The 13554-nt window shown below is 39.5% G+C and overlaps 1 protein-coding gene across 1 annotated transcript in view; it reads left to right on the top strand.

The window, feature by feature from the left end:
• LOC124789669 (juvenile hormone acid O-methyltransferase-like) overlaps positions 1–11248 on the top strand; it is a 100171-nt gene extending 88923 nt beyond the window's left edge. Inside the window, exon 5 of the mRNA XM_047257105.1 lies at positions 9289–11248. Within this exon, the coding sequence (XP_047113061.1) occupies positions 9289–9503 (215 nt within the window). The 3' untranslated portion in view covers positions 9504–11248. The remainder of the gene's footprint in view (positions 1–9288) is intronic.
• The last annotated feature ends 2306 nt before the right edge of the window (positions 11249–13554 follow it).

Here is a 13554-nt window from a genome sequence, read left to right as displayed (position 1 = left end):
TGGAATGATCATATAAAACTAATTGTTGGTAAGGCGGATACCAGGTTGAGATTCATTGGGAGAGTGCTTAGAAAATGTAGTCCATCAACAAAGGAGGTGGCTTACAAAACACTCGTTCGGCCTATACTTGAGTATTGCTCATCAGTGTGGGATCCGTACCAGGTCGGGTTGACGGAGGAGATAGAGAAGATCCAAAGAAGAGCGGCGCGTTTCGTCACTGGGTTATTTGGTAACCGTGATAGCGTTACGGAGATGTTTAATAAACTCAAGTGGCAGACTCTGCAAGAGAGGCGCTCTGCATCGCGGTGTAGCTTGCTCGCCAGGTTTCGAGAGGGTGCGTTTCTGGATGAGGTATCGAATATATTGCTTCCCCCTACTTATACTTCCCGAGGAGATCACGAATGTAAAATTAGAGAGATTAGAGCGCGCACGGAGGCTTTCAGACAGTCGTTCTTCCCGCGAACCATACGCGACTGGAACAGGAAAGGGAGGTAATGACAGTGGCACGTAAAGTGCCCTCCGCCACACACCGTTGGGTGGCTTGCGGAGTATCAATGTAGATGTAGATGTAGATGTAGATACGGATGTGGTTGCAGACTCAGTGCTTGTTAGATCCTGCTCACTACGCCCTTTAATAATTATGCAACAACTCTGTTCGCAATTTCTGAAATTGTTGCTTCGTTTGCGCTTCTATTTTGACTATGCGGTTATCATATCTTTTCAGCGCTGCTTTTGTGATACGTTTGTGTAACACACTGTTTTCAACAATTTCACGCGCTGTACCTGCTGCTTGTCTAGTAATTACGTTTATCTGTTTCTCTAGTTTCTTGACTTGTCCCTGGGTGTTGTTACGTAATGTTTAGATCTCGTCCTGAGTGTCATTACGCAATGTTTGTACGTCCGCTTATACCTTGTCAATGTCTGTTCTCAATTTATTGTGACCTGTTACTAAGTTTCCTATCACTACTCGAGATTCTTTTGCCTCGTCTTCAAAATGATTTAGGTGTAACTGAATTTTTTTGTTTTGTTCTTTAATCTCACGCATTTGTCTCGTGGTTTCTGCAATTTGTTTCGTCGTTTCTGCATTCTGAATTTTAATTTGGTTCGCAATTTCTTTATTTTGTCTTGCCATGGGTTCCGTCATTAATTGTAATAATTCTGCCAGATTGGTGGGTCCTATTGCGTTTTCTTCCGACGTCCTACGCTCTGTGTTTTCGCTCAAGTGTTGGTTTGCAACCGATTGCATTAAACTGTGCGGTGACACGTTTCTGCTCGAATTCCTTGTACTCTGTGGTGAGGGAGCTCTGATTACTTGTACTATGGGTTCTACGTATTCAAGACGCAAGTTAGAATCCTCATCGGCTGTCTCTCTACTTTCCTGCTCCTCTGTCGTATGCTGACCTAGGTTTTCTGTGCCTTGGCGTACATTATCCTCGTTATGGTGCGTTATCTGTCCTATTTCTCGCGATACTGCATCATCTGTTGTACTGTCCTCTATTGTCTATCCATCTTCATGTTGGGTCTCTACCTCAATTCGGTCAAGGTCTCGATCTGTCATAGCTAATCTTTCCGAATCCCTTATTTTCTGTTTTAAAAGCAATTCACGCGCCCCACTTCGCGTCAACATGCGCTCATACGATCTCACGCGTTTCATAAACGTTTTGCACACACGACTTGACAATCCATTCACTTACTTGTTGGGTCAGAACCAACTTGTCAACGATGTATCCGCCACCTGTGCGCTTGCATTGGAGAGAGAACTTAATTCTAACAGTATTAAAATTCACAACTTAATTATGCTATTGTCTCTGCTAAAATGTCTCACATTCTATTGAATACTTTCCTACTATCTACCGCTGCAGATACTGTTTTCGACTGTTTATAACTTTAGGAAAAAAATTTTGTTACAAAAATTTTTCAACAAGATATTATTCTGAACTAGTTAGGCATGTGGTCGACCATCAATCATTGTATTTTACCATCCTGGCAGGGTCGCCATTCTCTAACATTCTGCGTGGTGTCTGTTGTTCTACGTCGTGTCTCCCTACCACTTTCGCGCAACAGCGCTCTGAGCGTGTTTTTTAGGGAATTGACTAGTTTGAACCTGGGACCTGTTGCTGGTGAGGAGACGCCAGACCACACATGACATGTAGAGTTCAGAAGAGTTCAGTGAGACTAGCGATGATATAACCAAATACTTAATGATTTCAGCATCAGCTCCACTGCACTCCCTGTAAAAGAATCTTAATACTAACTAAATTTAGTGGAGGGGTTCAAGGCTTTCCTACTTTTAGTTAGCTGGTAAAATAACGTCGAAAAAGCAGTTAAGTTTACCACTGGATATTTTATTCTACTCACAAAACATTGTTTATAAATTGCACTATTGATAAAAGGAAATGTTTTAATACAGGATGATAAAAACCAACTGCGTTCAACAAAAATGTGAACGAATATTCCCTGAATGGGTTTCCAAGTTCTACAATGGATCGAAGGATGACCTATGCCATATCACATCTATAATCTGGGTTTAAGTTTCACAAAAGAGAAAACTATCAAAATGGTCTACAGTGACCCTCAATTATCTTTAATTACTTATCTAACTTGTCGTAAATTACAGTGGCTGATGTGGCTTCTCAATAATTATATAACAGAGAAATCATTGCATTTCAGATTTTAACTTACGTAGCAAATGTGAATACCATGAGATTTAATTGACGATCGACACTAGTATTACGTAAAAAGGGGATGTAACAGATGAGACTTCTGCAGTTCTGAGTGAAGCCGTATGCGCTCAAAAATGCGGCATCGCGTGCGTTCATTACCTTGTCGGTGTTCGTCATGGGGTGGCGGCCGGCACAGCTCCACGCATCTCGCCGCCTCGGAAGCAACTCTTTCCTAACTTCTCCTTACTACAATTTACCGAAGTTGGTTTTTAAAAAAAACTGTCTGGCTGTGTTTTCATCTGGCCAATCAGGGTCTCAATGTTAACCTTAAGCTCCGCCTACAAAAATTCTGTCTATCCAATGAGAAACGTTATACCTTTCGTGGTGGGACAATGTTTTTAAAGTTTGCAACGTAACAGAGACGCGAAAAAGTCTCACGCTAAAACTTGCAGCTGGTGTGGCCCATTTAGTGTTATCGTAAGATCTACACTGTTCTTCTGGAGGGCTCTGTCTTTTAACATTGGCTGGGGGGTAGTCCTGGCGGTTACTTTTCGTGATGTGGCAATGTTTTTTAGGTTTGCAGTGTAACAGAGACGCGAAAAAGTCTCACGCTAAAACTTGTGGCAGGTGTGGCCCTTTTAGTGTTATCATAAGATCTATACTGTTCTTCTGGAGGGCTCTAGCTTTTAACATGGGCTGGGAGGTGGTCCTGGTGGTTACCTGCGACGTGGGTGTCCGTCCCTTACCGTAGGGCCTTCTAGCTTAACACGGTTCTGCTCTCGGCTTCTGTTCTCGTTTCTCCCCTCGAAACTGCGTCTGTCTCACGGTGGGAAGGTATGAAATGCATTTAGGCATTCTTGTGTTAGTCTGTGGTATTCCATTTGCTCACTCGTTACTCGTATTACTTTGGTTAATTTAATGTCACGATTTATTCGGAGCTATGTGACATACTACTGGATTTGCTTATCGTGTCAGGGTTTTCATGGAAGGTGTTGGATTTGCCTGACACCTTACAATATAAAGAATTACGATTCGCTTTCGCTTTCACAAGATCTCGCCGAACTCAATGATAAACTTCCTGGCGCAATGGGTAACAAAAAAGAGATCGCGGCTGAATGTGATAATTCTATGATGTTCCTTAACAATGGCGCAATTTTGAGTACATATTACAGATGTGTAATGATCTGGTCTCACATTAAACAACTTTTAACGTGTCTCAGTTGATAGACACAGTAACACAGAAATAGGATTATGAATTAAGCAAAGAAAAGATAGTCTGAAATATACAGGGTGAGTCAGGAGGAAAGGTTCATGCTTTGAGGGGTGATAGTATTAGTGATACTGAATAAAAGCTTCATATGAACTTAATTAAGCCCTACTCCGAATGGTTTCCGAGATAGAACTCACTTAACATTCATTGTTATTTATTTTCTGTTCTATCAAGCATTGTCACTGTTTACAATGAGCCACAGTAGTGTAGAGCAAGTTGAGACGAACAGTTTGATACGTGAGTCGGGAAACTACCTCAAATTGGCCTATAAAAACTATGTAAGCTACAGCATTTGCGCTTCGAGCGAGTTTTTCAACATTCTCGAGCTCTCTTTGCACAAACCATTAGATCTAGAGAGAAAAAATGAATAGGACCTTTTTTGTAAGAAATTTAATATAGTTTTCACTGGAGGGTGTGATTTTAGAGTTATTCAAGGAAAACGTAAAAAAGTTATATAAAATGTGTTCTATCTCGAAAACCATTCGGAATAGGGCACATGTCCATATGAAGTTCTTTGTTCACAATCACTAATCTTATACCACACCCCTCGAAGCATGTACCTTTCCTCCGGACTCACATTGCGTTTATTATAAAACACTTGACTACCCTCATAACAAAAGGTATATTTGTTGAAACAAGTAACTGAAAAAGATATCTTTGTTTCGACTTTAGTTCGACTGACATTAAACCAAACAGTCTTTTTAAATTATTCCAAGAAAGGACAGTAAGAAAATAAAATTAAAGCTATATTGGAAAATGATCATACAGAGTAACTGAAATGAAAATTTACAACGTGGTGGTTGGACTCACGAAATTTGGACGATCGAGCTGCGGATCCGATTCTGCCACTGCTAACATTCCCAACAAGTACCCACGATCTTAAGGAATTCCTCTAAATTTATACCAGCTGCGGCAAATGCAACAAATAAATGCACTTGTATTCGTAAACGATCTATAGATCTATGATTCTGGAATGTCAGCTTGTGACTGTGACGTAGTTGATGGCATTTCCCACACACCTTTCAATGCCTTTTCCTTTAGGTATTTCTTTACTTTAGAACTTGCTTACGAAAAAACGAAAGCAAGTAAATCACAAGGTCACATACTAGGTTGACGGATACTCAAAATAATTATTCTTAATTTCGTTCTTATAAACCATAACAGTCCAGTACTCCCTGTCTTCTTTGCTACACACAGCGATAGTAGCGCCCCAAAATGCCGGAAAATGACAATTCCGAATAGGATATCGGGTGAGTGCGGACACTAACATTTAAATTGAATTGTAACGTTGTATTTACAACAGGCAGTGTGTGTAATGCCATGAAAAACTAAAATAAGTAAAAAATGAAACCACATTTGTCATTATTTAGTTTCCTCAGGATCCAGGGAGATACAAAACGACACGTTAGGGGACAGCTTACTTAGGATTCTCTTGTAACGTACAGACATTTGCTGAATAATGCTGTTTTCCTTTAATAAGATAAACTTTATAGTAATTAATTACAAGAGGACCCGACCTTTTGCAGAAGCGTGCCGAATGTCTACCCAACAAAGCGGAGTTTTGTTTGCTGCCCTTTCAGCCAAAACAGTGAATGTGGAACGTGAGAAACCTATATGGAGTGTAACACCTACATTATTTAACGTACCAAACAAGCCTTCACAGATGTATCTTAAGGAAATATCACGTAGACGAGATAATAAATTGCCAAAGGGAATAAAACTGTTTCCTAGCACATAAGAAATCAATTCCACAATTGTTGCTGAATCTGACTACAAACAGCAAGAATCTTCAACACATTCGCTTTTGAAACAGAGGTAATATCATGTGCGAAAATACTGGTGCATTAGAAGATCAAGTAAAATGTAAGAAAGTGTGAATTATTAGACTCCATAAAAAAAATTTAAGTGTCAAGGAAAGTACCTATGTTAATAACAACAGACAACAACAGAAATATATGCTCCTCGTGCAAGAAATACATGTTTATATTCTCTTGCTTTCAGCAAGAATCAGTGTGGTTAGGCTGTTTTTAAATGTATTTCGTGATAATCCATGTCTCTTCGTAATTTACTAACACATGGAACACATAAATATGAGAACTAATTCGTTAATAAAGTAGAAAATAATTATAAACAAACATTATCATTACGGCGCATATGACTGTTTTCTCATCGCCTGGAGCGCTAGCGGCGCCCAGCCGTCAAACAGTAACAACTTTCACACCATAGGCTGTGCAGACTATATCTATATCTACATCTGCATCTACATGGATTCTCTACAAATCACATTTAAGTGCCTGGTAAAGGGTTCATCGAACCACCTTCACAGTTCTCTATTATTCCAATCTCGAATAGCGCGCGGAAGTAACAAACATCTATATCCTTCCGTGCGAGCACTGATTTCTCCTATTTTATAATGGTGATCGTTTCTCCCTATATAGGTCGGCGTCAACAAAATGTTGGTTGGTGACTGAAATTTGGTGAGAAGATTCCTCCTCAATGAAAAACGCCTTTGTTTTAATGATGTCCTCGTTTTCTATTATCGCGAAATGTGGGAGACAGTGCCACAGACATGATACGTGAACTTGAGTGGTAATCATTAAAACAAAGACGTTTTTCTTTGGGATAGGATCTTCTCATGAAATTACAATCACCAGTTTTCTCCTCCGATTGCGAAAACATTCTGTTGGCACCCACCTACGAAGGGAGAAATGATAAGCACGATAAAATAAGAGAAATCAGGGCTCGCACAGAAAAATTTAAGTGCTCGTTTTTCACACGCGCCGTTCGAGAGTGGAACGCCAGAGAGACAGCTTGAATGTGGTTCATTAAACCTTCTGCCAGGCACTTTATTGTGAGTAGCAGAGTAATCACGATAATGTAGATGTACAAACCCTGTATCATATCAGTGACACTTTCTCCCCTATTTCGCGATAATACGAAACGTGTTGCCCTTCTTTGAACTTTACTGATATACTCCATCAGTCCTGTCTAGTAAGAACCCCACACCGCGAAGCAGTGTTCTAAAAAAGGAATGAACAAGCGTAATGTAGACAGCCTCTTTAATAGATCTGTCACATTTTCTAAGTGTCCTGCCAATAAAACGCAGTCTTTGGTCAACATTGCCTACGTCTTCCTTCCAATTTAAGTTCTTTGTAATTGTAGTTCCGAGATATTTGGTTAAATTTATTTCCTTTAGATTTAGTTTAACGGGTTCCTTTTAGCACCCATGTGGATGGCCTCACACTTTCCGTTATTTAGAGTCAATTGCCAATTTTCGCACCATACAGATATCTGTTTTAAATCGTTTTGCAATTTGTTTTGTTCTTCTGATGACTTTACTAGTCGATAAACGACAGCGTCATCTGCAAACAGCCTAAGACGGCTGCTCAGATTGTCTTCCAAATCGTTTGTATAGATAAGGAACATCAAACGGCCTGCAACACTACCTTGCGGAACGCCAGAAATCACTTCTGTTTTACTCGATGGTTTTCCGTCAGTTGCTACCAACTGCGACCTGTCTGATAGGAAATCACGAATCCAGTCACATAACTGAGACGATATTCCATAAGCACGTAATTTCACTACAAGCCGCTTGTGTGGTACAGTGTCAAAATCCTTTCGCAAATCCGGAAATACGGAATCCATTTAAAATCCCTTGTCAGTAGCACCCAACATTTCGTGCGAGTAAAGAGCTTGCTGTTTTTCACAAGGACGATGTTTTCTGAATCCGTGTTGACTGTGTGTCAATAGACCATCTTCTTCGAGGTATAATGTTCGAACACAATGTATGTTCCGGAATCCTGCTGCTTATCGACGTTAATGGTATGGGCCTGTAATTTAGTTGGCGACACCTACAACGTGCTGACATGAGGAAAGTTTCCAACCGATTTCTCATGCACAAACAGCAGTTGACCGGCGTTCCCTGGTGAAACGTTGTTGTGATGCTTCGTGTAAGGAGGAGAAACGCGTACCATCACGTTTCCGACTTTGATAAAGGTCGGATTGTAGCCTATCGCGATTGCGGTTCATCGTATTGCGACATTTCTGCTCGCGTTGGTCGAGATCCAATGACTGTTAGTAGAATATGGAATCGGTGGGTTCAGGAGGGTAATACGGAACGCCGTGCTGGATCCCAACGGCCTCGTATCACTAGCAGTCAAGATGACAGGCATCTTATCCGCATGGCTGCAACGGATCGTGCAGCCACGTCTCGATCCCTGAGTCAACAGATAGGGACGTTTGCAATACAACCACCATCTGCACGAACAGTTCGACGACGTTTGCAGCAACATGGACTATCAGCTCGGAGCCCATGGCTGCGATTACCCTTGACGCTGCACCACAGACAGGAGCGCCTGCGATGGTGTACTCAACGACGAACCTGGGTGCACGAATGGCAAAAGGTCATTTTTTTCGGATGAATCCAGGTTCTGTTTACAGCATCATGATGTTCGCATCCGTGTTTGGCGACATCGCGGTGAACGCACATTGGAAGCGTGTATTCGTCATCGCCGTACTGGCGTATCACCCGTTGTGATGGTATGGGTTGCCATTCGTTACACGTCTCGGTCACCTCTTGTTCGCATTCACGGCACTTTGAACAGTGGACGTTACATTTCAGATGTGTTACGACCTGTGGCTCTACCCTTCATTCGATCCCTGCGAAACCCTACATTTCAGCAGGATAATGCACGACCGCATGTTGTAGGTCCTGTACGGGCGTTTCTGGATACACTGCTGTCCTGGCCAGCACATTCTCCAGATCTCTCACCAATTGAAAACGTCTAGTCAATGGTGGGCGAGCAACTGGCTCGTCACAATACGCCACTCACTACTCTTGATGAACTGTGGTATCGTGTTGAAGCTGCATGGGCATCTGTACCTGTACACGACATCCAAGCTCTGTTTGACTCAATGCCCAGGCGTATCAAGACAGTTGTTGCGGCCAGAGGTGGTTGTTCTAGGTATTGATTTGTCAGGATGTATGCACCCAAATTGCGTGAAAATGTAATCACATGTCAGTTCTAGTATAATATATTTGTCCAATGAATACTCGTCTATCATCTGCATTTCTTCTTGGTGTAGCAATTTTAATGGCCAGTATATATATATATATATATATATATATATATATATATATATATATATATATATATATATGGTCCGGCAGAAAACTTTACGAGACTACCAACAATTATTAGGCTGAGAAAGCCTACAGTCACATTATGATATCTAATTTTCTGCACAAGTTAGAAAGTCGCCCTGTATACTAGCCCATATACGTCTGAGCACGACTTATTTGCCTTGGCCACAGAGGTTCTCGGTGTGATGACTGTATGCTCTTTATGTTGACAGACTCCTTGAAGGCGGTGATCCCGTTCACGGTGAGAATACCTGCAGCAGTGCGAGAGACCTACCTCCAGGAGATAGTTAGTGCTTGCTACGCCAACGGGACCCTCAGCGTCGAACGTGGGGTCGGTACCGGTGGAGCAGACCTGCATCGTTGGAACTTCAGCGTATTGGTAGCGCACGCCGTGAAAACTGACGAGCAAAGGCACCAAAGTGCCTAGGCGGGCTTGGGTAGAGAACATTTTACTGTTCTGTACCCTGTATAGCACAAGTGTGTCAAGGGTATTTACATGTACTGGTATTTGTGTAATCTGTGTCTTTCACAGTATACTAAACTTGCATTTAAACTTTTTAGATTTAGGTTCTGGTATTATTAATACATCTGCATCCTACCCACTGATCGTCTTCCGAAAGCTGTATGGTATACGACTCGTTGGAAGCCTACTCTCCGACAAACCCAAAACACATCGCTTCCATCGTTTTTGTGCTGTGCAACTTTCCCTATTGTAGATTCGACATCTAATTCTGCCCATAAGTAAATAGTTTACCTTCTGTGCTACAACCAACTCCAGATCTGAGGAATTTCATTTGTGATATTCCCAATTGCAAGAAATCTTTTTTTCTTGGAGCACAACATTTTGCTCCATACAGGTTGCAAACTACTGTTACTTTAAAAAAATTCACATGTGTCTCGTTCTTTGCTTTCCCCTTGAGTATTCTTGCAATTGTTCCTCATATTAGCCGACAGGTGTATGTTTGAATTTTTCTCTTCATAGATTATGTCACAGCCAAAGTACTGGAAATCATAGGTATGTTCCAATGTTCTGCCTACTGATGCAGGTTTTTGATCTCATTGATTTTCTTCCTACAAAGACCATAACCTTAATTTCAGTTGTTCAAATCTTTTAATTATATGTAGAGCTAAGGCATGTAGCTTACATTTGGCCCTCTTTAGTATGTCTTCACATTCTTGAATGATTACTTGGCCTTCAGCATTAATTGTTCGTGTATCATTGCTTCCTAATTTGATTCCCAAAGGAACATACGTGTCTGTTGATGTTCTGGGTATGTCTCCAAGTTGAAATCTCTTTTCTTTAAATTGTCTGTTTTATTATAGTGTTGTGACCCGCTCATTAGCTGCCATGCGCCAACACAAAGTTCAGTGATGTGTAGTGTATGGCATGGTACAGTGTTCTTAACCAGCAAATCGCAGCTCTCTGAGCAGTTCTACGCCCAGCCGCCAGGAATGCTGTGTTCTTTATGCCTTTATATGTTTTCTATGCATTCTGTTTATTTTCTGTTTTTGTGAACTTGTTGGTAGTATATGCTCCTTGCCAACTTTCTGTTACGTAGTACCGAGTTGTAGGCTGTAATCAACTCCTTTTTATGACAAGAATTAGAGTTAGAACTATGGCATTTCTGTTCTGTCTACATTTAAGAGGGATGTCTGACGGGCGCTTCTAATAACGTTACAAAGAATCAGTTGAAGCGTCCATCGCTTAGTCGCTACAAACACGTCAAGCAAACGTTGATTAGCCAGAAGTAGAGCTGAATTCAACAGTAAATATATTCTCACTATGAATTCTCCTTTCCAGAAACTTGTTTGTTCTTCAGTAATTTTTCCAATGCATGTTGCAATCAGTATTTGAAAAACTACGTTAATACTTTTATCAGTATTGGGATCATGTCTCTTTCCATTCTTGAAAACAGAAATTAATTTTGCTACACCCTATTTGTCTCCTATACACGCTATCCCTAGCATGTACTGAAATTACGTAAAATTTGAATTCAAGTAATTTCTATGAGTCTTATAGGACAACCTTCATCTTTGGCTGAGGACATCAGATTCTTGTTTATCAGCAAAGATCTTAGGAGCCCAACATCATTATGAGTTGTTATTTTCTCACTTTTGTAAGCCTACTGGATTTAGTAGCCACAATGCAGTTTTGACTTCAACTTCAACAATGAAGACAGTAATGTATTTTATTTCTTATATTGTATATTCACAGCAGACTTAATAAATGAGTTTTTAATATTTGGAAATGATGTTGAAATGTAACTCCTTAAAATCTATTAGCACAATTTCTTGTCTCATTAGCAAATTACAATGGTCTATTCACTAAGCACGTTATACAGAAGTAATGGACACATTAAAACAGAATAATATAATGGTTGTCTCTGTTGCATCACAGCAAATATTTAAATAAATTAAGACGCAAATGTGACCACACTACACTAAATATATAACACAGAACATAGATATTCATTACTGTTATTACGATTATGATTTTTTTCCTTTCTCAGACGTTATGTCTGGTCAAAAATGGATAGTGATGCGGGCCTTGATCAAGCATGACTTCCTTTTAACTGTACAGTATATGTTACATTGCATTTAGGAACTTTCTGGTAATTGAATGTGTATCAATAATACAAGATTTCTGTAGTTGTACATATACATTTGGGTGTAGCTGTATTGCGTTGATGTGCTGGTGGATATTGTGTGGTATGACTCCTGTAGTTGATAGTATAATTGGTATAATGTCAACTTTATCTTGATGCCGCATGTCCTTGACTTCCTCAGACAGTTGGATGTATTTTCAATTTTTTCTCCTGTTTTCTTCTGTATTTTTGTTGTATTGGGTATGGATATTTTGATTAGTTGTGTTAATTTCTTCTTTTTATTGGTGAGTATGATGTCAGGTTTGTTATGTGATGTTGTATTATCTGTTATAATGGTTCTGTTCCAGTATAATTTGTATTCATCATTCTCCAGTACATTTTGTGGTGCATACTTGTATGTGGGAACGTGTTGTTTTATTAGTTTATGTTGTATGGAAAGTTGTTGATGTATTATTTTTGCTACATTGTCATGTCTTCTGGGGTATTCTGTATTTGCTAGTATTGTACATCTGCTTGTGATGTGATCTACTGTTTCTATTTGTTGTTTGCAAAGTCTGCATTTATCTGTTGTGGTATTGGGATCTTTGATAATGTGCTTGCTGTAATATCTGGTGTTTATTGTTTGATCCTGTATTGCAATCATGAATCCTTCCGTCTCACTGTATATATTGCCTTTTCTTAGCAATGTGTTGGATGCATCTTGTTCGATGTTTGGCAGTGTTAGATGATACGGATGCTTGCCATGTAGTGTTTTCTTTTTCCAATTTACTTTCTTTGTATCTGTTGATGTTATGTGATCTAAAGGGTTGTAGAAGTGGTTATAAAATTGCAATGGTGTAGCTGATGTATTTATATGAGTGATTGCTTTGTGTATTTTGCTAGTTTTTGCTCGTTCTGTTAAGAATTCTCTTAAATTGTCTACCTGTCCATAATGTAGGTTTTTTATGCCGATAAATCCCCTTCCTCCTTTCTTTCTGCTTAATGTGAATCTTTCTGTTGCTGAATGTATGTGATGTATTCTATATTTGTCACATTGTGATCGTGTAAGTGTATTGAGTGCTTCTAGGTCTGTGTTACTCCATTTCACTACTCCAAATGAGTAGGTCAATATTGGTATAGCATAAGTATTTATAACTTTTGTCTTGTTTCTTGCTGTCAGTTCTGTTTTCATTCTTTTTGTTAGTCTTTGTCTATATTTTTCTTTTAGTTCTTCTTCAATATTCGTATTATCTATTCCTATTTTTTGTCTGTATCCTAGATATTTATAGGCATCTGTTTTTTCTATCGCTTCTATGCAGTCGCTGTGGTTATCCAATACGTAATCTTCTTGTTTAGTGAGTTTTCCCCTGACTATGCTATTATTCTTACATTTGTCTGTTCCAAAAGCCATATTTATATCATTGCTGGATACTTCTGTTATCTTTACTAATTGGCTGAGTTGTTAATTTGTTGCTGCCAGTAGTTTTAGAACATCCATGTATAGCAAATGTGTGATTTTGTGTTGGTATGCTCCAGTAATATTATATCTATAATTTGTATTATTTAGCATGTTGGATAGTGGGTTCAGAGCAAAGCAAAACCAGAAAGGACTTAATGAGTCTCCTTGGTATATTCCACGCTTAATCTGTATTGGCTGTGATATGATATTATTTGAATTTGTTTGGATATTAAGTGTGGTTTTCCAATTTTTCATTACTGTGTTTAGAAACTGTATCAGTTTGGGAATCTACATTGTATATTTCCAGTATTTGTAGTAACCATGAGTGGAGTACACTATCAAAAGCTTTTTGGTAATCAATGTATGCGTAGTGTAGCGACCTTTGTTTAGTTTTAGCATGATATGTCACCTCTGCGTCTATTATCAGTTGCTCT

This window comes from Schistocerca piceifrons, chromosome 3 (genome assembly GCF_021461385.2).
Source record: "Schistocerca piceifrons isolate TAMUIC-IGC-003096 chromosome 3, iqSchPice1.1, whole genome shotgun sequence".
NCBI lineage: Eukaryota > Metazoa > Arthropoda > Insecta > Orthoptera > Acrididae > Schistocerca > Schistocerca piceifrons.
The sequence above is the reverse complement of the archived record's forward strand: the minus strand, read 5'-3'. Positions and strand labels throughout refer to the sequence as shown.